Source organism: Lipophrys pholis (assembly GCF_963383615.2).
Source record: "Lipophrys pholis genome assembly, chromosome: 1".
NCBI classification, from domain to species: Eukaryota; Metazoa; Chordata; class Actinopteri; order Blenniiformes; family Blenniidae; genus Lipophrys; species Lipophrys pholis.
This window is the reverse complement of record NC_137635.1, coordinates 6,068,450-6,094,405: the sequence shown is the minus strand read 5'-3', so window position 1 is coordinate 6,094,405 and position 25,956 is coordinate 6,068,450. Positions and strand designations below refer to the sequence as shown.

At 43.3% G+C, this 25,956-nt stretch overlaps 1 protein-coding gene across 2 annotated transcripts in view; it reads left to right on the top strand.

Moving 5' to 3' along the window:
* Window positions 1–25,956, top strand: part of arhgap17a (Rho GTPase activating protein 17a) — a 32,348-nt gene that overhangs the window by 939 nt on the left and 5,453 nt on the right. Inside the window, exons 2-18 of one of the 2 annotated variants that reach the window (XM_080458651.1) lie at window positions 7,357–7,396; window positions 12,529–12,633; window positions 12,836–12,868; window positions 13,325–13,401; window positions 16,091–16,202; window positions 16,913–16,989; window positions 17,122–17,239; window positions 18,136–18,204; window positions 18,388–18,469; window positions 20,217–20,344; window positions 21,488–21,599; window positions 22,518–22,599; window positions 22,774–22,854; window positions 22,936–23,049; window positions 23,187–23,278; window positions 24,711–24,852; window positions 25,305–25,577. In XM_080458651.1, the coding sequence (XP_080314777.1) occupies window positions 7,357–7,396; window positions 12,529–12,633; window positions 12,836–12,868; window positions 13,325–13,401; window positions 16,091–16,202; window positions 16,913–16,989; window positions 17,122–17,239; window positions 18,136–18,204; window positions 18,388–18,469; window positions 20,217–20,344; window positions 21,488–21,599; window positions 22,518–22,599; window positions 22,774–22,854; window positions 22,936–23,049; window positions 23,187–23,278; window positions 24,711–24,852; window positions 25,305–25,577 (1,737 nt within the window). The remainder of the gene's footprint in view (window positions 1–7,356; window positions 7,397–12,528; window positions 12,634–12,835; window positions 12,869–13,324; window positions 13,402–16,090; window positions 16,203–16,912; window positions 16,990–17,121; window positions 17,240–18,135; window positions 18,205–18,387; window positions 18,470–20,216; window positions 20,345–21,487; window positions 21,600–22,517; window positions 22,600–22,773; window positions 22,855–22,935; window positions 23,050–23,186; window positions 23,279–24,710; window positions 24,853–25,304; window positions 25,578–25,956) is intronic. The other variant, XM_080458652.1, reaches the window with a different exon arrangement.

The following is a 25,956-nucleotide window of genomic DNA, read 5'->3' as shown; positions in this document are numbered from 1 at the left end:
AATACAGGACTGCTGCATCTCTGGTCTTGTGGAGTTTGCATGTTGTCCCTCAATAGAAGCTTCTTGTTTTGTGCTGATCTGGCAGCTGCAGTGTTAAACTTCTGGGTCTTGTGGGATATGATGACTGGTGTAACTAGAGCCTGGCCTTGCAAGAAGGCAGGATGGGTGAGACACGTCAGAGGCTTTGGTCATGAATGGGAGGATGCTCTCACCATCCATAAAGTCAGAAAACTGACCTTATTTGCCATCTCCATTCTAATTCCCTTAGAATCTATTTTGTCTGTGCACAAATCTTCCCTTAAGCATCTGTCTGTTTGAATCATGTACAATGAGATTGCTGCTGGCAAATCTTGAATTAGATCAACTTTTTCCCCCCCGAATTCTAAAGATGCAATGATAGGAATTGACAGTTTAGCCATGCATCTGAAGATTGTTCAAATCGGTTATCATACAAGTAAATAAAGTACACAAAACCGCACTTATTTCCTCTTTGAATCCCTTCCTTAAAGTGGTCACAGCAGCCATAAGGCAAGCATGGCCACGATGAAATATGTGCTTGTTATGGTCTTCTGGCAGTAAAGATATCCAAATTCCACAATGCCCCCCCCCCCCCCCCCCCCCCCACACACACGCACACACGCATGCACGCACGCACGCACGCACAAAATAAAATAAAAAAAACTTTTCTTTTTGTCATTAAGCTGTGAGCTCCAAAAAGTTTGACATAGTGTGAAACTTCAGCAGACAGTCCATGAGCACTGCTCTGATAAACCTGTTGCTCACATTGAGCTTTCTGCCAGGAGAGCTGCTGATTCCTGCTGGTTAGTTTGGCTGTTTCCAGCAGGAAAAGCAGCAAGCAAGTTTCTCAGCTCCAGACGTCACTGGATTTAATGTGTAGATACTTAACAACCCTCTACATTTTCCATTTAATCGATTCATAAATAATTAATCATTTAAACAGCAATGATGGATTTAAAGTTGGGGGCACAGTATTGTGGGGTTATTAGGCAGACAGGCTGAGTTGCTTGTGACTGAGTAATTGCCAGGTTAGTAACACTAAGAAAATCTGCTCCAGTCATGCTTGTGCAGCCAAAACTCATGACCAGGAGAAGCCGGGCAGCTGGAATACTCATAATTTCCTCGCTGCACTGTCCCGGCGGTGAATTACAACTTGAGCGAGTGTAATGCAGAAAACAGACAATTGCATATGTGTAGCTCGCTTCCGTAAATGCATGAGTAGGGTTAATCCCTCATGAACTCTTCCACATGGTCCTCGACTGATCTGTCAGTGGTTGGATTTAGGACAAGCAAGCAGCATGCTCTGCTCCGTCCATTAAATCGGGGGGCTGCTCGTGTGTCTGCAAAAAGATCTGGATTGCAAAAGGCCCTCTTCGCTGCCCCCTGGGTTCCTGTGATTGTGAGAAGGCAGAACACTGTGTCCACTAAGCAGCAGCTCCGAGGAAATCTCTCCTCCTTTCTCCTGCAAACAGGAAGCTGCCTCCCAGAGCCCTACTCGGGCTTTCTAGAGACGAACAGAGGCGAAATTAGGGAAATGAATGTGGGGTGAGAGTGTGACACTTGACGTGCACAGAAAAGTGTGAATGATCCATGCCAGGGAACATAGCAAGGGTTTTTATCTGAAGGAAGTTATTCTGGCTTGGAGGGCCCTCCTTTTGATGAGGCAGAATGATGTAGTCAGATAGCAAGACATTTAAAGTAGATTACCGATGAGTGAAGTGAAATATCTGCTACCTGCTTCACAGATGAGATCAGAAATGTACACTGCAAGGCAGTTTTTTGATTGTTGTTTTTGTGATAGTAGCATCACATGTGAGCGTCAGGAAATCTGCTTCAGATAAGTTTCTCTCTCTCTCGCTCTCTCGCTCTCTCGCTCTGCGGACTGAGGCAGGAATTTGATTAGTGACTCACATGGTTTGGTGTGCTTCGGGAGAGGATGCCAGTAAGGACCAGTTCAAAGCCAAAGGGTCCTATAAAGCGTGTGACAGGTCCTCCTACCCTTGAAACAGATGAGCCAATAAAACAAATGCTTCCGGAGGGAATTAGACTTGTTTCTGGTTGTTCTAAGTTTTCAAGTATAGGATTCCAAGTGTTCCAACATTTTAAAACCCTGCTAACAACTGAGGCTGCAAACTATCACAAGTCTATCATCATGTCAACATATCGCAAAAGACTGATTGAACAATGAGCATTTATATTTTCATCCATTCTGCACTCCATATTCTGCAAATTCAAATTGCCATCACCAAATCTGTATAATTTACTACTATATGGCCCTGTTTACACAACGTTTCATGTGAAAACTCATCGTTTCACCGTGGTGTGCAGTTGCAGCGGGACTGAGCGTTTGCATAAAGTGTCGTTTTTCACGCGTTTACATGGCAACGGAGCCCGAGCGTTTTCAAAAAGTTCCTCCTCAGGAGCCATTTTCCAAAAATTGCATCATCAGTGGCTCTGAGCACCGTTGTCGTGTAAACTGGGCCTTATAAGAATGTACTTTTTCCTTTAATGATAACTTGGATTAAGCACAAATAAAAAGACAGGCCGATAGGAAATTCTGTAGAAATGTTCATAAATGGCATCAGTTGAAAGTAAAACATCCGACCTTACTTGACACTTGTGATTGAAGCAAAAAAAGTTAAGTAAATGCCAGATATTGAAAGTCGCATCTTATCTTGGAAATTGAGGCGTACAATAACAATCACAAATCATCCAGATTTCCCCTCGTGCAGTGACAGGACGTGGGATGTTTTCTTCACAGCGCTCATTGTTAATAAATCATTGACATTATAAACAAAAGGTATTATACAATCCCTTTTTGATGACATCTTTAACAATACAGTGTTAGGACAATTTCACACAGATTCATTGCATTGGGGCAGGATGTTCACCTGAGAGGAGTTGGAGTTAAAAAAGACAGGTGGCGACATGTCAGTTGAGTTTACAAAGCCAAAAACAATGATCAGGGTGACTTTGTGGGGCTGCGATTGATAAAGTGAAACTGTGCTTCATGGTTTTGAGTCGTTATAAACAGAAAATATAGAGACCATGACAACATGAGGATATTTTACGAGATACTACATTAAAATGTTTTATCGGTGTCGATGTTCAATTTATTGAACATTGTATTCATCAGTTGTTGAGTTACAATGTTGGTAATCGTCCACTCTGCTCCCTCCTGCTCATGCCTGACGTTAGCTTAGCAGCTCAGATAATCAGCTACATTAGGTAGCTTGTATGAGCCGAGTCACTCAATTATTCCCGCAGCTTCTTTCATCTGGCTCCAGTATCCATTACTCCCGGCCTTAAGCTGCCAACTGTTTCAGCACTCGGCGGCGGACCCTCCCGCTCCTCGGGCCGGCCGATTGTGTTGAGTGCCTTGTAACAGCCGCTCTATTGTCCCCGTGGCTTCAGAGTTCACTTACTCCACTTTCATAGTAGATCACCATAGTTACCATTCTGAACTAGTGGCTCGCTCGTTGTTAAGGAGTCACATGCGGCGCACAGTGACACACTTTCTCCCAACGGCTGCAGCCGCTGTCGCATCACTCATGCACGCTGCGGCCGACTGAGTTCGCTCTGGGTCAGCTGATGCAGGCAAAACAATTGTTTTGTTTGTTGTTTGTCCTCTGAACGAGCGGCACGCTGCCTATTTTTGGCCAGTGTGACACCCGGCTTTTGAAGGTCGGTTACACAAGCGCTGCGGTTACAAGAGCCTCTTCATTTGGGTTACGCCAATATTTGCACCTCACCAGGTGTTCTTGTTCCCACCTACATCCCCTCAGCAGAACTTGATGAAGAGAACCAGTCGAGGTTTTGTGCTGGTTTCCTTCAGTGTTTTTGATCTGATGTAGCTCATGAGCCACAGAGGGGTGTTTTGATAGGATGGCCACTGACGGTGGGTAAAATGATCACTGTGTTGCTTTGACAGCTAAACAGAGGTTTGGCACCTCTTTACCTGTATTTTAATACTACACAATAAGGGTTGCTTTAGGCCCTGTTAACACAACGTTTTCAAGTGAAAGCGCAAAACCATTGTTGCGTTTTGGGTGTCCGTTTAAACGACAGTGGTGCTCGGAGACACTGACAATGGCTCCCAAAGTACAATTTTACTCAGTCATTGTATAAATGGGGTAAAACGTAACTTACTTGAAAGGCTCGGGCGCCATCACTGTGAAGACGGTGAAAGTGCTGCTACTGCGCATGCACACAATGGCTCTAGAGTGTCATGACTCCAGGTCCATATTCTCCTGGAACTTAGCAGTTTTATAGTTGACAGTCACCTTAAGGTGACAGTAACAATCCAACTTGGTCGTCTGTCCACGAGAATGTCCGTGTGCTCACCATTGTTAAAGTTTATAACGTATTGTTCTCTGTGTGCATGTGCGTTTGTGTGGTTTCATTATAAAAGCAAACGGCACCCACAAGTGGCCCAACATGAAAATGACATCGTTTTCAGTGTTTCTGCCATTTCAGTGTAAACGGACCTTGTTTTCTGAAATGAAAACTCCAAATCGATGCGTTTTCCCTGAAAATGTCGTGTAAACGGGGGTCCGAGACTGGGCCACACACATTCAACAGATGGAAAAAATGTTACACAATACCGCCTCTATATATTCCTAAATTAAGGAAGTCCTTATTTTTAATAACTTTCTTACATGCAACTGCAACGTCGCATATTAAAGATTAAAGCCAAACTCTCATTTATAGATTCCAGTCACCCTCAGGTTTTATCTTCGAGCATCAATCCACATCGAGGCATTTCCATGAAGTTTTCAACGTGCCTCCAAAGTTTATTCACTTCACCTTCTAACTCCTCCAATGTATTTGAAGTGAAGCTTCCAAATCTTTAGTCTGTAAGCTCCACTTTCAGGCAAATGAACCATCATTTGATCTTATCTCTAAAGTTGATGGGGAAGTCTTAATGAATTGATAAATACTAATTATAGGGACAGCTCATGCATTTTCCATACTTGTTTAATGGTAAATCCTGAAGATATTCAACAACAAAGACACTAGGAAACAATTGCAGCAATTTTTTGTGCTTTTCCCAGCAGACCAGGGTGTGACATGATTTAACGTAGTTTCTCACGGTATTTGTACCGGTGACACATTTTATTGACAATTGTATAATAGAGTTCAGGTTGCATTCGACCTTAAAGGGATATATGCATCTATGTTGGACCAGGACTAAATTGGTGAAGTTATCCAACAAGTGGAAATCCATGTGATTTCTGTGCATTAAACACAAAGTGTGTATTCAGTGACGAGTTTACTTCATGAATATGCTGGTTTTGTAGGTCACGACCACACCAAGGGCTCCCTGGCATGTAGACGACACCAGAACACGGATTCCTTACTGTGGCTTCTTATAATCACGCGTTCTGTGTGTTTGTGTGGCTCACATTTTTCCACAGTTACATGGAAGTCTTGCCTGTAGGTTTCTGTGGCTGTGGAAGATGTGTGACATCATCAGTTTGGCAGGGAAAATCTTTCCGTTCATCTCTATATCATATTGGTTTGCCATATATGTTTTTCTAAATTTGAGTTTTTAACCACCCCTCCACAGTTGTCACATTTTGCATTTTCCCTCCTGACCCCTGCACTAAAGCTCCCTTCTCCGTCGGTCTTGCTCCATTCTTCCCGGTTCCCTGCCTCTTGAGTTGTAATTGAAAGCAGCTGTGAGGAGGTTACTATCGTTCATAGAGAGCACTTATTGGAGGTGGGCCCAGGCTCTGTTACCCAAAACCCAGGCGAGCGACTGTCTACATGTCCTTTCAATTAGACTTGGAAAAATTTGCCATTTAGTTGGATGGAACAATACTTGCACAGTCCTCCTTTTGTGTTGCATTAATAAGACAGAAGGTTGGACTGGAATGAAGACAGGCCTGTTATTTAACATTGGGCAGGTCACATAAAACCATTTAGCTGCCGTGCCTCCTCCCTTGGCTCACAATCATATATTGGTGGAATCTAATAAAACCTCCTTGAGACGAAGCTGTAGTGTGACATTTTACGGAGAGGATTTCAAGTGATGACGCAAAGCTTTCATTGTGTTTTAAATTTCTGTTTACACATCGATTAAATAATCCTTGCTGCTGTTTTTATACACCTAGTGGTCCTACTATGCACCTTACTTCTTACTACTTATTTATTCTGCTCTTTTAGCATTTTATTTCTTTTTTAGTCAATATCGCTGCTACCGACTCGCTGTCACCAACGAAGTTTCGTTGTTTTTATCACAATGACAAATAAAGTTCTATTCTCAGAACAAAAACAAACAACAGCACCTTCTAGTGGCCCTACATGAAAACTACATCATTTTCAGAGCTTTGACATGTAAATGTTAAAAGTTTGTGAACCAAACAACGAGTTTTTACTTGAAATGTGTAAACGGGGCCTTGATTTCTAACGTGACAAGAACAAACCTTGTCACATCAACATCAACTTTGTTTAACATGCCATCTGTCAGCTTAACTGTCGGGTTGCTTTCACTACAAACATAACAGTGAACATGCATACGTTTTTAAATATTTCTGTTGTTTTCAGGTTGCTATTTTTCAAAAGCTGAATTCTGAATTTGCCAAATTCTTTCATATCTATTCCTCTAATGTTGAATGCTGATTAATCTTTGGATTCCATTAGAGCATATTTCCAACCCCGAGTAGAGTATGAACATTTGCCTCCTAACATTTCCGAGACAACAGGACTGCATGCAGCATCAGCACTTTCCCAGACGATCAGCCATTCGGCGGCAGCTCCCAGCCTGATTGTCGTCACCGACCCTCTGACAGAAGCCCCCAGCCTGTGTGAAGGTGTTGAGTGGCAGTGCGTGCTGAGCCTGTGTTTCCCAGCCTTCTCCCTTTAAGTGAATCTAATCTGTCTGACCTCGTCGAGCCCAACTATTAGTTTACTATTAATAGGCTCAGGCACAGCGGGGCTGTGTCGCTACTCTGTGCACGACACCATGAGCCCTGCCGTCCCTGCAGCTTAAGGGAAATCAAAGCTTGTTGAGTATATTCTAGTTGTGTCACTGTTGTTTTTATTTCAATATTCAAGCTCTAAAACCTGAAAGAAAAACATGTATGAGGCCTTATGTAACAGTAAAAGTTACAGAAAACATAGTTGGTGCCAAATTGGCTGTTTGAGCTGTGACAACAAACTAAAGTGACTTATCCACTCCTGCCACGTTCCCACGAGAGCCTGAGACACGTTTTGAAGCTCAGTGTTAAAAACCAGTTTGTCCTTTTGTGTGGCAGATATTTTCACCATGACTGCACCGTGTGTTGACCTGCTTATCTGGCAGTGCTGAACTGTTGTCCTTTTTCTCACCCACAGGGCAGAGAAAACCGAAGTTCTCAGCGATGACCTCCTCCAGGTAAATCATTAATCAGACTGGACAGAGCTCCGCATGTGTCAGCAATTTCACGAGTTCAATCGCAGATGCTCTTCACAACAGGCTACTACATCACTGAGATTTTCCCGCACCTTCAATCTCCATTTAATAACTTCTGAAGCAGTGTAGCTATATTTGAAGTGCAATCCCTGAACATAGTAGTTTTTATACTTTATGATTAAGTCCTTTCCTACAGGGCTTTCACATAGTGTACATTTGTTTTGGACCAAATTAGAAATGAGCTGTAGTGGATTATGTCTGCTTTCACCACACCAATGGGAGCAAGCGTCATGTTTCCATGACTACTGGATATGACGAGAAGTCACGTTGTTACAGATCGCACATTTTAACTCGTCCACAAGTACCAACACTAACAATTTGTTCACAACTAATATAAAATATTTCTTTATTAAAAGGCAGACGACTTTTTTTCCGCTCATATTTTAATCGTTTTTATAAAAGGGATTCTGAAAGTGTTCACTTGTCAGAATTGCTCATCACTCTGGTTAAACTTGCTTGTGTTAACATAAATCCAGTTGTGCAGCTGAGGTGTGCAGTTTTATACCATTTACAGCCAAAGGGGCTTTTTTTTTCATTCAAGGGAAGAATAAACTAAAGCATCTGGATACTGTAATGTTTCTATATTGCACAGTGTGGCCTAAGTTGAAGATATGACGGTATTGCAGGTAAATACCTTTAGGAGAAAAAAAAAAGACTAAGAGATGTCAAATATAAAGCCCGTGGGCTCCGATCGGGTCCTGCAGCTATTTGGGAAAAACTATTTTCTATTTCACAGAATTGAATGGAACTCTAAAAATAGGCGACAGAAGTTTTAAAGCGCATCTTGGCTCCACACTGACATAGCTAAAAAAGTATGAGAGTTTATTGCCAACTATAAAGCAGCTGGTATCACTTATTAAATCCTCCTGCTTAGCGAAACACTGCTAATCAGTTGAAATTAAGACGCGCAAACTCGCGGGGCTTTTGCTGACCGGTGCTTGCCGGTAATGTGGTTGCAGATGTTTTTCTGCAGCCCCTGTGTGTGCGTGTGAACGCTGCCGATGCAGGGATAACCCAGCAGAACACTATTCCAGGCCTTTGAGGCAGACAGCAGGTGTGGCTGGGACTAAATACTGGCAGCTCAGCAAAGACATTCCAGCGATGAGGATTTTCTTTGTGTGTGAACGGGAGGCTTCACAATGGTTCAAACAATCCCAGCTGTCATTGCATCATTCCTATCAAACACACTCTGATCAACACCCTGCATTCTTCTCCACACCCCTTTTTATTGCAGGATACTTGTGCAAGTTGTGCTGACCGTGCTAATTTTAAATGCAGTCCTTCCTCAGATGATGGGCGCCAATACGAAACAGAATATTCGTGCATGAGACACATTTGAGTATCAGAGAGAACATTAGCGTGAGCGTGATTCTCAATCTAATGCAAGTGGACAAGTGACCAGTGGTGACTAACTCCTCAGGGTGCTTTTTCCCAAGGACAGAGAGACTCTATTATATTTCATCTGACAATCGACTTTGACTGTTTCTCAGAGACGCGGTTGTTCCATGTCTGTTTGGAAACTGGCCATTGTGTCTGTTTGTGCTCCGTTTCTCACTGATAAGGGCAAAACTGCTTGACAAGAAAAGGGAGTGAGTCACGAGGACATTAAAAATTGCTCCACCCCTTCATTCCTGAGTTGGATGCTTTCTCATGTTCAAAACGTATCCGTGATTTTGGAGCTTAGTAAGTGTAGAACCTACAGCGAGGACATTAGAACTGTTTCTGATTAATTCCCTTTTGATTTAACCATCTTCTGAATGGACTGCCTGGATTTATTTTTGATTAGATGGTAGAATAATCATCAAAAAAACATCTGTGAACGGTTGGTCGTACTGCGGAAGCCCTGAGGTTCTCCTTAATAACTGCTTTATGGGCGCCAATTCCAATTCCCTGCATTTTGAATTTGTGTAGCCATCGTAAATATTCTCTGCGTTATGGTGGCGAGACATATGCATGTCAGCGGTGACCTGGTAGTGTAGGAAAATAAGAATTAATTTGTTACTTGCATACAGCTTTTGCCTACATGTTCAGCCGTTTTGTTCTCATGTGTGATTTCAACCTTGCTCTATCTGGAACAAATCCCAAGAGGTTGATACTCTTCAAAGGAGGCACTATGTACTTGGTATTTTCAGTTTCTTATCTGCAATTAAGAAAAATGTAAATCCACAAGGCTAAATTTTTTTGCCCCCTGCCATTCGATTACCTTCGTCAAACGTTGGGGCGAGGGTTATGTTTTTGTCTGATTGTGCGTGTGACCAACTATTCGCAAAATTAAGCTTATAACAGAATCACCATTGTTGACTATTAAAAACTTGATATAACTGAAGTTTTCAGTTCATGGAGCATTTAGTAAAGCAACTTTGTGCTTCCGTTTTCATCAGCTGATCAGGGATCACTGGACTTCCTAGTAAAGACCACAAGACAACATATATTCCAGTTAAATCTAGAATTTATTTTAAGATCATGTGTGCTCTCACTATACGTTTCCTGGTGACCTTTGCCCAAAAAATATGAGAGATATTCTTGAGGAGTACAAGCTGGGGCTGATCGCCAGAGGTCAAACTAAACATAAGGGAAATGATTTTAGCCGTCACGTCGCCTGTGACAAGAATCTGAACTCCTCGGTCTCACTTTGCCTGAGACACTTCAGCTCAGCTCGTCCCATCATATCAGCTGTTGTTTAAGCTCAGCAGCTGTGTGCGGTCAGCCTGCAAATCTTTGCTGACAGTCCTCTCATTCGATTTCTTTTTTTATCTCAAGATGTGAGTCCTTGGCCCGTGTTTAGGTTTCTCGAAGTATCTTCCTCTGAAGTCGGTCCTCCACAGGATCGAGGAGCCACCCGGCATTCCTGTACCAGCTGTCCATTCCTCTGCATACAGTAGCAGCTCCTCCACATGAGAGCAGCTCAGAAACACTCCCTTTAAGCTGCGGTGGCATTTCATAAGGCGGCAACCAGCTGTTTGAACACTTCTGTCATATATCCCAAATCAAAACAAAGAGCATTTGTTTGCAGTCAGGAGCTGACTGAATATTTCCACCCTTAATGCGTCATATTGGGTTATTTTTGTGCTTTCGGTACTTGTCCAGACATGTTAGCATCCTTTCTCCTAGGAACCAATAACAAACACAGCACCTTCTGTGTGCTTCTCCCCCCTGTCTGTCCCGCTTATTATTGGGATTCCCTGGCCTATGACGCGTCACGGGATTGACCAAGTATTGACCTCATCGCATAGCTGGAGGAAAAAGACACCGTGCTCTGCTCTTTAAGCATCGGTTTTCACACTCCCCTGCATATTTTCCTTCTTGAATGTACGGACGTGTGTCTAGTCTTGTTTTGTTACAATGAAAGGAAGGGGAACACTGCTGTGTAATCCAAACATTCCCTATGCACCCACTCAGGAACCGAGGCACAGGGAGGGGAATCCCTGCAATGTGTTGGTGCCAGGTACGAGCTGAGAGGAATCTAAACGGTGTTCCTAGGCAGTTTTAACCTACAGATTCTGTGTGTTCAGGCGTAAATGTGCGTTTGGTAAGTGCGTATTTAACCCAGCTGTTTAGGGAATGCTGGGGGCCAACACGGGTCGGGAATGACGTAAGAGTGCGAGACCAGAGGGAGGGAAAGTGGAGGGGGGGGCGGATATCTGCTGTGGAATTCCTGAGTTCCGACTTGGTTCTGTTTTTGGAACACAATTGTCTGGTATTTAGTTGATCCTCCCTTTGCGTTTGTCTCCCTCCATTTCTGCTCAAGTTCCCCTCCAGACCTCCTTGTTCCCATTTTATATTTGGAACATTGTTTGTCCCAGCTTAAAAGTAGATGTTTTTGTGTTTGACTTTTGTGACCACTTGCACTCTCACTTGGGAAGACACACCTGGTCTGTTTTGAAACACAACTCCAATGAATCCTGTGATTGACTTTCTCTCCGATGGCGCCAACTCAAACCAGTTCTGCGTGTTGTCACACTTATGTTGGCCAGACTTATTAGGCAGACTTGAGCAGTGACTTTCAGTCATCATCTATTCATGGCTTGGTGACGGTCCGCCTAATGTTGACACTGACTGTCCCATTCAAGACACCTGGCCCGGCCAGGACGGTGAATACTCGCCCCGCGGACTCTCAGTCAGCCTCTGTCTTTAAGCCTGAATAGCCGTGACTTCAGTCAAAGACAGTATTATATGTTGTCACAGAGTGGATCTGTGTAGTCAGGCGAGTGGACAGGAGAGAGCCTGTGTAACCAAAAAGGCCTTTTTAAAGCCAGAGGACGCCCTCGCTGCTCTGTGGCCGTTGCTTTGAAAGCACTTCCGTTGAGTCATGTCTTTCAAAGGCAACATTCCTGCAATGAGCCTTATCCATCATGTTTGAACCTCAAGGCCCGACTCCTGCAACCGGCGCTAGGAATCAAACTGTCGCATCAAATCAGCCGCCAACAACAAAGACGCTCTGTTTTGTTGGCTCATGTACAAACGGTGCCACAAAGATAATTAATTTTAAACGACAACTCAGAGTAGCAGTTTAATTTTAAACCAGAAATCATTCTGTGCAGTTTCCATGTCTTTTCTATGTGTGCATGGGTTTCCTCCCACAATCCTTCACTTTAAGCAAACTTGGAGTTTGATAAAGTAGTATAAAAGATGGATAATTAGAGCACAGAGGATTCATTTCATTTCCTTGGTTTATAAACCAATTGAATTTTTTGTTTTGTTTTTTGCGGGGGGGTTTGTGCAGATAGATTACTTTAGTAATTTGTACTTATACATTGTTTTGTTGTTGGAACTCTCGCTAAAGGGTGAAATCAATATTCAATTTGATTAAACTCAAAACTTTGGGACTGTAATATAATAAACATAAAATGTAAGGCTTTAATGTCACAAACTAAAAGCCTTAATAAATTAGTTTTTCACTAATATCTTGAAAAAACTAAATATTTGACTTTCAACCAATTAATACTGCCTCAAGCATCTAAACATGCAGCTTTTTAGCAAAATGGTTTGTTGTGTAATCGAGAAGCTTTTTCACTGTAACAGTGTTTTTCCCCTCCTGTTTCTATTGTTCACAGATTGAGCGGCGCATGGAGTTGGTGCGTGTGGTGTCCCACAACACACACAAAAGGATGGTGTCGTGCCTACAGGGACACATTGGTGCCGATGCAGAGAAGAGACATGTAAGACGCCACATTCATCACTTTAAAAAATGTGTTATTGCTTCAAAATGTTTGGTGTCACTTGCTGCATTAGGGCGATGTCTTCCTGTCCTTTGTATAAATGTCTTGAAAGTGCCCATCGCAGGCAGTACAGTCCATGATTTGTGTTTTTTTTGTTTGTTTTTTTTGTTCCTACCCAACACCACCTAAATACGCACCACAGTCCGTACCACGCCTCTATACAGGAAATGGTCAGGTAAAACCACTTATTCCACCTCTCTGGCCCTCTGAACCACTTGCTTCATTTCCCATTCATGTCGTCTTCCTTCACTCTGCATGACACTTTTACCTTTGGGATTCTCTGGATGAAAACAGGATGTCCAACACACATTCATGAACTTGCACAAGCATAAACTGTGTAGCCGTCAAAGTTGGCTCCGGGAGTTGTGATTTGATAAATGTCTCACTTCCCTTGTTGGCGTCTTAAGCCCTATTTAACGTCTGTATTTTCCTCCTTTGCTCGAAAACCTCTCTTCCTCTTTGTGTGAATCTGCTGTTTATCTGCTCGATTGAAAATCCTTGATGGGATTTCCAATGGTTTGATCTTGTTAGACTGTTACTGTATAGAAAGTGGGATATTTGTTTGCCTACGTGGGTTGAAGTGGTAGAGACCTCGATGTGAGCCTAACCTGAATGTTTTTCTCCACCTCAGAAAAAGCTCCCTCTCACAGCGCTGTCCCAGGCGATGGTAGAAGGCGGAAACCAGCTGGGAGAAGATTCCTTGATAGGGTGAGTTTGGGAGTAATTGACAAACCAGACATCCAGTTTGCTCGTCCTTGGCAACTGTGGCTAAGTGGAGCAGATGCACCCGGGAGAGTGTGAAATACGAGGCCGTGCCTCCAGGCCGAGCAATCTGCCCTGTTTTGTTTTAGCGTCTGGTGCTTTCACAGCAATTTCCTTCCATTAGCTCAGGCCCATTCCTTATGACGGGCACGGACACGGAGCAGAACTGGTCACTTTGCATTTGAGGATCTAAAAAGTGAAAAACTCCACACGGCAGCCACGTGTCTGTCGGGGAATAATAAGCACCCATTTGGTACATAAACTATGTATTTGCAGAGGTTTCATTCTTGGAAAAGAGGGGGCCTCACAAACTCTGTTTTTATTGTATTTGAGCTGTCACTGGGCCACTGCGTGCTTGTGGATTTGAGCTGGTAGAAATGATGACATTACACTGACCTGGTTTTGCGCTCAGCTATTGACTGGGGTCAGAAGAAGGCCGCTAGCAGAGATTATGGTCATCCTGCATTGCTGTGCGGATTAAACTGTGCCACAAAGGTGTGTGATGGCTGTGATTGTGGATCATGTAGCGCTATCCCTTCTGAAATATGACAATTTAATTTTAAAAAGTGTTTCTGAAGCTCTCATAGCCGTGGCTCGATTGTTGTACATTTACACATTTCTGGTTTAAAAAAACCAAAAAAAAAACCACTTCAGAATAAAGAGGGCATGTTCCAGCAGTTGTTTACATTTTCACAACCGAATCACATTTATATCCCAGGGCTGCAGAGTTAAGAAATGTCTTTGAGGTTAAGATGAGTGTCCAAACAGGAAGCTTAATGTGACAATACAGATCAAGTGATACGCACACACAATTGGTCTTGAATGAGACCGAAGTACTCCTTTTGTCCCAACTACCTGTCAAAACCCAGAACTGTTAGCAGGCAAAGCAAATCACTCTGAATCACTGAGCAAAACTCTTATCCTGAGTTTTTATTTATTATAATTCATTAATGGTTAACGTGCTGAGGGCTTTCAACAGAAACTCCACATTAATCACCTGCAGTGAAAACAGAACACATATTTCAGTTGACAAACGGATAACAGATTATTCTGCACTTCAGAAAGGTTTCAGTGTATTACTGGATATTTTTGTGGTTATGTTTGTGGTGAGTTAGGTCTCAAATTAGATTAGATAAACCGTTATTAGTCCCAAAGGTGTGAAATTGCAGCAACAGAATGGACAGTCACACAGAGCTCCAACAAACTGAGCAAAACAAATAGAGCAGCAAAAGTGAAATGAGTGAATTAAAAAATGAAAACTCATATGAACGGCATATACAGTAAAATGCTCAGCTAGTTTAAATTCACACAATTGCAACCAGGTAGGAAATCAGTTTTGCACAAGGAGAATTGAGTGTTTATTGCGCAGTTCTAGTGACGATGACGACGGTTATGATGATCAGTGCTGATTGTACGGTCTGACAGCCGCCTGTTATTGAAGCAGTCGTCGGTAAACTTCTGCGGGTGACAGGTGGAGGAGCTGTAGCTGAAGTCTGCAGTGTAGAGGGTGAGAGAGGAACGACGCCAGGGCCATTGCCTTGCAGGACCCCTGATCTGCAGACAACCGCATCAGACACACAGTTCTGTATCCTCGCATACTGTGTGAGATTCCTGAGGTAGTTCAGAATGGCATCCTCCACCCTAATAGTCTAGCTGGAGTGGGTCCTTGTAAGGCCTTGCCATCGGACAGAGATGAGCCAGGACCAACTGCTCCAGGTCTTCATAAAGACTCCCACAGACTGCGCGATTCCCGTCTGTCGGCGTCGTGAAAGCTTTCACACTGCTCACAACTGTATGTTAAATAATCGTTTTTGTATAGGTACAAGCAGAATCTGCACCGACTCGTCGTGATTATGCAGTCGCGTCGACGTGGGTCGACATGGCCACGTCAGAATGAAACGTCATAAGCATGCGAGCATTATTATTGGAGACAAAAAAAAAAAAGAATCGTTCTAATCGCCATTGAAGCCCATGTTCACTATTTGTCAGTCAGCATGTACCCAGTGCTTTTCTGCTGTCGCGGGAATAACTGCGTCATGTCATACTGCATTTCTATTGGTTTGTCATAAGATAACCTATTCGGATTCGCCGCTACGACTCCTCAAATATCAGACCCAATCAGTTAATAGTCGCAGGCTCCTGACCGATCGCTCAGCCGTCTCAAAACTGTGCACAAAGCCCGACTAATTTCAGGAGCGACCGCTGATTTTTATGGGACAGGAATCAGGCAGGATGTCTTCCACAGCTGTGGCCCCTCCCAAACTCCAATTTCCTCTTATTTTGCAGACATCTGGTCAAAAAAATTCAGATTAACTGTTTTTCTTGCACAAACCATTGGTGCGAAATCTCAGCGTATCCATCCAGTTTGGCATAATCGGATAACTGCCATAATCTGATAAAGCATATTGAAAAGTAATCAGAATTTTAGTGTGTGTATAAGTACTTATCAGCTTTGCAGTCGATTAAAAGATGTTCATTTATTTCTCTACTTGTGATTTTGTGAAAGCTACAGGGAACCACACCAGAGAGGCTAAAGGGCCTCGGAGCTCAATCCGCTCCAGCAGACTGAGGATGAATGACATTTGTTTCTCACTTCATGAACTCTTTACTGTCGTTCCTTTTGTGGTGTCGGCAGGAAGATGATGGAAGTGTGCGGAGAGGCAGAGAACCGCCTGGCTGCAGAGCTGATGCAACATGAGCTGCAGATAGAGAAAGACGTTCTGGATCCACTCAGCCAGCTCGCAGAGGTCAGAAACTCTACACCTTCACCACATAACTGCATAAGCCTCAACCAGTAAAAGCTCCTATAGCTGTTTGCATGATAGCTCAAGATAGCTTTCATATTCAAAAGACTTGTCTGCTCGGTTTGCTGGAGAGAGCAGTGAGAGAGTTGACTTTCTTCATACAATTTAGTTTCCTTAAATTGTAGCTCATTCATCTGGTATCAGATTGTTTTTCAGTGTCCTTACTGTTCGCTGTATGTGTAATTGTATGATCTGTTTTTGAGCTTTTTTTCCGAGTGTATCCACAAAACCTTCTTCACCTTTGGGGGGGTCAGTTTAGATGGCACCAGTTTGCGGATGCACTGTATCCGCAAAGTTTTTAATCTGGCTCCGAAGGTGGAAAGATTCTTTCTTTTAGCGGAATTAGGTATTGTCGTGTAAACAGGGCCTTATAATCACAGTTGTCAGATTGTTACTGTTTTGCTTGGAAACAGCCATTTGGATTGTCATGAAATTATATTTTCACACTTAAAGTTAAATGGTTTCAAGGATTTGAATGATCAGGAGACAGCTTGTAGTCAGTTGAGGGTATTTTGTGTTATTTTACACATTTAAAGCACTGATATGAGAGCAATGGCTGCCAGGTAGTTTTTTTGTTTTTGTTTTTGTTTTTTTTGTCTATTTCATTTTTACTTTTTGATTTTCTTTTTAATAAATTCTGACCCTTCTTTTAGGTGGATATCCCCAATATCCTGAAGCAGAGGAAACAGCTGGCCAAATTGGTGCTGGACTACGATTCTGCCAGAGCAAGGTTAGTCCGGTTCACTAAGAAAAAACAATAATTCAGTTACTGCACTCGGTCCTGATTTTCAACCTGTGTCCTCTGTGATGTTTCATTCGGCTCCCTCCCCTGTGTTTCTCCTCCTGGGCTTTCCGGGTTCAGATGGTTGCAGGCAACCAAGTCAATAATCTCAGGAACAAACACTCAAGCACTGACGGCCAAGGCTGACCTGCTCAAGGAGGAGGTGGATGAGGCCATGAACAAAGTGGAGCTGTGCAAGGTAAATCTACGTGGATACGAAGACACACAATCATGAGTCGTGATTCATGTGCAGCAAGATCATGGCTACAGTGTTCGATAGAGATCGCTATATATTCAGGGAAGTCACTTTTTTTTTTTCTCTCTCTCTCTATTGTGTGTGTGATCATAATAATTAACCTATGTTGTTAGAAATGCCCCGACTAAAGGTTGTTAATGGCTCCGGTCAGTTGAATAACTTGACCAGAGTATAAACAGGGAAGAAAATCATTCTGTGCGAACGAACAGTGGCTGGACACTGCAAGACCCTCTGGTCCTCTGAGGCAGTTTGCTGACGCACACAAATAACTGAAAATGCCCCGTCAGCTCTGTGTGCATGTGTGCATGCATGCATGCGTGTGTGTGTGGGTGCGTGTGTGTGTTTCAATCTAATGGACTGAGTCACTGGTGAGCTTTTAGTCTGCAGCCGTTGCACAATGTGTTCTTGGGACCAGGAAGGCCGAGCATTTTGCTTCCCCTTCAGGAGGATTTATGACTCACGTGACGCTTAGCTGACCAACACACACACACACACACACACACACACACACACACACACACACACACACACACACTCATGGTACGTGTCCACAAGGGCGTTTTTTTTTTTCCTTCTCGCATAAAGACGCTCTGCATCTGAAAATCGCACGCTTGGTAGGCATGTCACTTGCGGGCCACTAGGCGGTGTCCAGATGAAAAGAGGCTTTCCTGCACCCAGCGTGCACTGAGGTGCAGTTCACATAGACAATGAATGGGAAGCGTGAAATTGATGGATCCGGTGGACACGTGCCTTCATAGCACCAAGCGTGACTTTGAATTGGACGAATGACGCATCTCCGGTTGTCGGTACCCGTCATTCACTCTGTTTTCCTTGAACAGGACCAGCTGGCTGCAGACATGTACAGTTTTTTCTCTAAAGAAGGCGACTATGCTCATTACTTCATAACGGTGAGTGCGACGCGCTACAACTGTGTGTTTGCTTGAGTTTCTGTGGGAATGTTCGCAGCTGCAGAGCAACAGAACAGACACTTGGCATGAGCCTTTATTTCTTTTGCCGTCATGAATGTTTACTGCTTGTCTGATTGTACTTGCCAAGCTGTCACCCTAACTTGTACGTCTGTTTTTTTCCAGCTCCTAGAAGCTCAGGCTGATTACCACAGGATGTCTCTCACTGTTCTGGAGAGCGTCCTGCCAATTGTCCAGGCTCAGCAAGGTATGCGCCAAGGAGATTGAGAGGTTGTGTTTTGTTTTTGTTTTTTACAGTGTTGATGAGACCTGAATAAACACCAACAATCACCATGTGCAATCAAAGTCAATCCCTACGTTGTATACCGCTTTCTCTCATTTCTGAGGCAGGATACACCCCGGACACGTCTCCCGTCCATCGCAGGGTAGACACACACTTACATTCTCACTTATTGGCAATTTTAGTTTCACTATTAACCTCAAACACATGTTTTTGAACTGTGGGAGGAATCCCACGCCTGAACTCCAAAAACCTTTTACTGAAGTCTATATTGTATATTTTTAACAGATAAATTACTGTGGTTGTGTCAGTATAGTCAGATGTTTCATGATTAATGAGAACATTGATTGTATTAATATAAATATTCAGATTATGTCAAGAAGAAATTAGGTATTTTAAACTGAGAACCAAATGTATCACATCTATATACATATGCAATTCTCTGACTCATTTACAACTCGTTTGCACTTGGTACTGAATGACCAAAGAAAAATAACTGAGGGACATAATTCAATCACATCGCAGCCCTCTCTCACTGAAAGTCGTCATTTTTGTTGAATACTGGACTTCCTATTGTTTCATACTAAAAAAAATTTCAGCTGTTGAATTCATAGGCAATTCAATATATTTTTCTGTGTGAGCTAGATGCTATCGATTAAAATATGTAGTAAATAATTTCTTTTTAGTCATTTCTGTTCCACTTATGGTTTTGCACTGAAGCTCATTTTATACTTTATATTTATCTCTCTAGCATCTAAGTTAAATTCAGTCCTTAAACCAATTAGAGGGTAAGACCGTCGACTTGTATTTTTCTTCATATTTCCAGATACGATGCTGGCAGGCAGGGATTTTATCACCAAATGAATCAAGCTATTACACACACACACACACACACACACTGCAGAAGGCACCGTTTGGCTTATTGAATATTCTGGCAATGTTTTCCAACCATTATTTCACCCTCTTCTGTGGCATTCGGTGTCTCTTTTACAATCCGTTTCATGCCAGACGCTGGAAATGTTTGCTCAGAAGTTGCCATGACGAGTAGTTTCTCGGATCAATACCAGCTTCTCACTCATTTCTCCAGCTGGCTTCAGACTCAAAAACCAGCGACTCCACCGTTCAGTCACATCCGCCCGCTCCGTTTTCTCCAACTTCTGGATCGGAGTTGTGCTAGATATTAAATCAGAGCCTTTTGTTTCCACTCCAAAAAATACTTCTTTTTTTTCCACTTTTTTTTTCCTTTTCAGGAACAATGTCTCCTCAATAGATTTTTATTTTGTCTGTCACTTGTTGGCTGTGTCTCGTTGAATGAGCGTGTTTATGTCTCGACTAGACAAACCTGGCCTCCCAGCATGTGGCGGTGACTCACCAGAGACCCCCCACCCCCCAACCCCCCAACCTCCATCACATGGGCTCATAAACACAGAAACATGGTTGATCAGTCACTTCTGCTGCCTGTTAACATGTGGTTATTATTTTGCGGCAGCCTTTTAAGGGGCAGTAAAATAATGAAAAGAAACTGTCCATAGTGACACTTGTTGACCCAGAAATCTGCCGTCCAAACCAGCAACAGGCCTCCCGCACAGAATCCTTCTTTTTTTTTTTTTTTTTTTTTTTATCCATAAAACTGACAGAGGCAGGTCACACAAGTAAACTACAGCAGCTCACTTCCATCGCTTTTCTCTTCATTGTTGATTCTAATTGTTTTCAGACTCGTGGATGGAAAAGCCTGCGTTCGGCACGGGGATGGACGATCACCTGAAGAGGAGCGGGAGGGAGATCGCTCTGCCGATAGAGGCTTGTGTCATGATGCTGCTCGAGACTGGCATGAAGGAGGAGGTATGGAAGTTAACACAGACTAGAGAAAGCTAGTGATTCTGTCCGGTCGGTGGCTTTTCACTCTGTTTATTCCAGTTACGTCATTACTCTATTATTCTGCCGTTTGGGTTGTTCAGTTGTGGGACTGAGGAAAAAGTAAAGTACAATCTCCTTAAATTGTCAGATCAACAGAAACAGGCTTTACTATTGACTGAAATACTTTGGAGAACAGAATTTCCAAACATCCCCAGCTACCAGAAGATTCTTCAAACCAGAAGGGGGAGGGAATAGATATAATTGACCAAAGCCTGAAGGTTTATATCTATGAATTACAATTATGACATAAATGTCAAAATGTGTGACGTCTTAAAGAGATCTCATCTTGTTTCGGTTATTGGAATAACTGTTTTGTTTTCCTCGCTCAAACCATTAAAGTGGAAGAAGTGCCTGTGTGACCCATCAGAAGTGACTCGTGGAGCTTTGGCTGTAATTAGCAGCTCCACTGCTCATCGACATAATTGAAATGAGACTTGGGAGTTTGTTTTGCAGGGACGTCTCAGTACAGCGGCGTAGATACAACATTCAATAAAGCAGAACACTACAGCATGCACTTTGCCTTTTAACCATAAATCAGATCTATTTGTGTAAGTGTGTCCATGTTTGTGTGAAAAGCAGAGGTAGGGAGAGTGTTTACTGTACAGCACTTTATTCACAGCCTCGTTCACTCCCTGGTGAGCACAGCCCGAGTCATAGTGTGAAGACGGCCTTTGTTTGTGTGTCAAAGTAAATAGCTCACTATGCTGTGACTGGTGGGTGTGTTTGTTTGCCAGCTGCACATAATGAAAGCTTACAGCGGGCAAACACAGGGAGCGCATGTGGTGGACTTGTTCAGAGCCCGTCTGTATGTCACTGTTGGGGAAGTGTGCAGTTCATTGTGTGCACGTTAAATAGCTTCATAGGCCTTTATCGTTTGGTGTGTGTGTGTGTGTGTGTGTGTGTGTGTGTGTGTGTGTGTGTGTGTGTGTGTGTGTGTGTGTGTGTGTGTGTGTGTGTGTGTGTGTGTGTGTGTGTGTGTGTGTGTGTGTGTGTGTGTGTGTGTGTGTGTGTGTGTGTGTGTGTGTGTGTGTGTGTGTGTGTGTGTGTGTGTGTGTGTGTGTCTCTCAGGGTCTATTCAGAATCGCAGCAGGAGCATCGAAGTTAAAGAAGCTAAAGGCGGCACTGGACTGTTCCACTTCGCAGCTGGAGGAGTTTTACTCGGACCCCCATGCTGTCGCTGGTATGTAATACGTTCTAGACTTCTCATGCATCAGAATTAACCAGACTGGGCACAACTTCTAAATGTCAGTAAACAATTTCAAAGGTAATCATAGGATTTTAGGCACATTTGAACCAGATATCAGTTTGAAGTCATCCAAACTGCCATTACTGTCCCAATGAGTTTATTTCAATAATCCTTTTTTTAGTTAAAATTTGCTTCCTTGATTCTCTGAAATCCTTTTGGTAGATTTGCTTGGTTGATTTTTTTTTTTTTCCCTCTGATTTACACGAAATTTCATCTTCACAACCTAACATGTGCACACATTACTCTGCTTTGGCCTGAAGCGAAGAGAGAAGGAGCCTGATGGAGCTTCTAGTTCTGAAGTCATAAACACAACAGTCACTGTGACTGACGCTCCACCACAGCTGCAAATAAACACACACTGGCCGTAGCATTCACTCCCACTGTAAACCAGCTTTTTAGACCCTTGTCAAGTTGAGAAACAACAATTTCTTAGCCTCTTTCACACCATTTATTGTGCGTTTTGTGCTTTCTTGGATTGCTGATGTCAACAGGAACGGACCTTTCCTCCAATATTCACACAAACAGCTGGCAACAGGCTGCCTCCATCTAAATATAAGATCCTTATCTCTATTTTTCTCAAACAGAGATCATAAAAGAAACTTTGAATTATAGAGCTGTTATAGTTAAACAACATTAATAAACTCCATGTGCTGAGTGCTAGCAGTACACATTTAATGGCCTGCAGACTTAAACTTTATACTGAACATATGCAAACATTTGTACATAAATGGTTTTTCACAAGCTGCTGCAGCCGCATGCGTCATTATCTTTGTGCTCTGCTTCCATGGGAGGAGGGAAGCACATGTGTTTTCAAATGAAACAATAATTGAACGCTGTCTTCGTGTTTTTCAGGAGCTCTGAAGTCCTACCTGAGGGAACTTCCTGAACCTCTGATGACCTACCAGCTTTATGATGAGTGGATCCAGGCGTCCAGGCAAGGCTCACAGCGTTATTGCTGTTAATCAGTTGTATCAATATTGAAAGGACGCATCACTGGGCTGAAGTGTAAACGGATACAAGAGCGAATTTCGGCTGTTGAGACCTCTGGCCAGGGACCGGCTGGTAATGCGCTCTGCTTTCAATTATCTATTGTCTTCCATCATTCTAGTGTGTCGGACCCAGACAAACGGCTCCAGGCGCTCTGGGTCGTGTGTGATCAACTACCAAAGAACAACAAAACCAACTTGAGGTTTGTCTCAATACCTACAATTCATAAATGTCTCTTTCCTCAGTTGTGAGTTATTTTACACCTCTGCTGTGCTTTTTAAAGGTATCTGGTGAAGTTTTTAGCCAAGCTGGCGCAGGACAGCGAGGCGAATAAAATGACGCCGAGCAACATCGCCATTGTCCTGGGACCCAATCTGCTCTGGGCCAAGACTGAAGGGTGAGGAGCAGCAGAGCGGGGTTTATATTGTGCAGTGTTTAAAACGAGACCCGAGTTATTTGGAGTCTGTCATTTCAGTCTGCTCCTCGTCATTATGGAAGCATCTAATCTCTGCTCGTCTGTTTGTGCACACCCAGGAGTCTGGCCGAGATGGCCGCTGCTACTTCAGTGCACGTGGTGGCCATCGTGGAGCCCATCATCCAGCATGCTGACTGGTTCTTTCCTGAGGGTAGGCTTCTGTACAGCTGCGTCTTTCAGTCTGACCTTCTCCCCGTTTGCAGCCAGTAGCTCTCTTCTACTTCAGGGATTCACGATGAAGGCAGCCAGCAAATGCTATGAGAAATTAGATGCCATCTCTTGAATTTCTTTTGAGAAAAGGCTTGTGTGAATATAAAATGTAGACAAGGCTGTGGCTCAAAGTGTCCATGGATAAAACGCTGAGCTCTAATTTGCTCTTATTGGAGGTGGAGCACTTTGTAAGGCAGCTGTCGTCATTAATGTGTGTGAATGTGACTAACAACCGTTTCAGCTTCTCTCCCTTTTAAAACGTCCATCGCTGAAGGTCGTCCTTCTTCCAATTCGCCAGAGAGGGCGTCCGACACAGAACAGCAAAATCAGCTCAGACTATGACCGGTACTGATAGATAGATATAGATAGATAGATAGATGGATCTACTGAAATGCCAATATATTAAATAAAACTAAACTGTTAAAAACATGATGCTAAGGAACAATAAGTAAGTAAAACCAGATAAGACTTCTGTTAAATAATAAAATAAGACAATAAATACCTAAATCTAACATGCAGGTGCCTGTAATTTGACATCAGCCTCGAGACCAATGAACAGCTGTCACGTTGTTCTAACCGAGCCTTCCTCTTTAGCCTAAACCTTTTCTTTAGGGTGTTTAGACGTTTACGCTCCTTTAATGTTTGACAGTTCATCATCAACACCAAACATTCGTCTGTTTTCTCTCTTATCCTGTGGAGAGTCCTTGTCCACTGGAGCTGATCCAGATAGCGATGAGTGACGGTATTACACACCGTGGAAGGTCAAAAACAGAGAGACTCCAAAAGCCCAGACCCCCAATGTGAATCCTGCTGTGAGGAGAGTGTGTGGCCCACACCAAACACCATCACGTTTGTTACTGATACATGTTAGAAAAGACCTTCAAATGTCCGCTATTTAACTTCACATGGTGTGTACTCTTTTTATTTCTTGCGAGTCGTCACACTTTATTGAAAGCTGCTCTCATTCATACTCCCAGTAATCTCTTATCTTCTGACCAGATGGTGATAAACAAGCTGCACCGTTGTCGGTGACCGTCTCAGTTCTGCCAAGAGCACAAGCACAATAAGAAGCTTAATCGCTGGGTGTTTCACCAAGGAGACATTTTCCACGATTCTAGTGCAACACAGAGATTTGCAACTGCTAAGCGCTCATTAAGATGAGTCCAACCATCCCCCGTGACATTTCGTGTCAAAGCGCTTCTCGAAAAATTCTAAATATTGGAGAGAAAAAGGACTCTGTCCTGCACACACCGACCGAGAGACTCTAACTGTGTTCGATTGTTGGCGCAAAATGAGGCAGTATGACCTGTCTCTTGTTCTTGAACGTTTCGTCAGACCGACCTGAACTGTAGGGGAATATCTCTTGATTCCAGATGTGGACTTCAACGTGTCGGGCATGTTTGTGATGCCCACCCCCGCCTCCAACAACCACTCGGACTACGACAGCAGCACCATCGAGAGGAAGAGGCCGGGCAGCATGTTGGGACCAGACACTGACGCAGTGCGCAAAGACAAGTAATCAGGAGTTGTTTTCTTTAGTTTGTACTGCCTTCTGGAATCTTACTTCCACACTTCCACTAAACACTACTTACTTTAATTAACTTCATTTCTGGCTTCAACCCAGCTGCTTCTTGTAGTTCCTGTTAGGGATGCACCGATTCCAGGACTTAGTATCTGGTCCGATACTGCCCTATACGTACTGCCGACAATTACCGGTAGGCTTAATGTCATTTAATAAATACTCGTATCAGTATTCTATATGGGCAAGTAGGTAAAGGTTAGTACTCTTCCATTAACAAGTGGTATCGGTGCGTCCCTGGTCCCTCTTCCTTTGCTTCTCGTAAATTTTGAGCGAATTAATCCTGAAACATTCTTAACTCTGATTGAGCTCCGGTTTAATGATTCTAATCTGATGGAAGCGCTGGTGTTTTCTGTTTTTTCTTCCTCACTGACCCCCTCCCCCGCAGCACTCCTAACAAGTACTCGGACCACTCCCTGCGTAGAGGCAGTAACACCTTAGGTAGAAAGCAGCACACCTCGCCTGCCTTCCAGCCCCCGTTACCCCCCGTGGAGGCTCAGGGACACGGGGTCGGGCCAGTCCCCCTGCCCCCCTACGAAGCCCAGCCACAGGCTCCGCCGGGGTGCTCTGGGTTTGACGCTTCCCAGCAGAGCTTGGTGCAGAGTCTGGCTGCCCTCACTGCTGCTCAGCAGCTTCTAGCCCAGCACACAGAGGAGCTCAGGTAAGAGGGAGACCTGCCAGAGGCTGTGTTCATCGAACCATCTGAAAATACTTTATAAAAAACTAAACATTCCAAAGTTTTAAAAGACTTTTGACTTTAATATGAAATAAATAACTGCAAATCAGATTAAGAGGTTTTTGTACCTCGAGTCTAAAGATTCTGTCAACTGAAGGAGAACAGATGATGCTCCTTTCAGAAACACCTGCTCTTCTCCTGTCTTTGAGAGGAAGCAGTTGTCGGTTCATGATGTCACTGTAGAGTGACCTCTCACTGTAGAGAATATGAAAACTTTCATCATCCAAAAACATGATTTTACATTGAAACAATACAAGTTATTGCAAAGTTATTGCTTCAGAGAAATAGTGAAAATGTTTGAAAA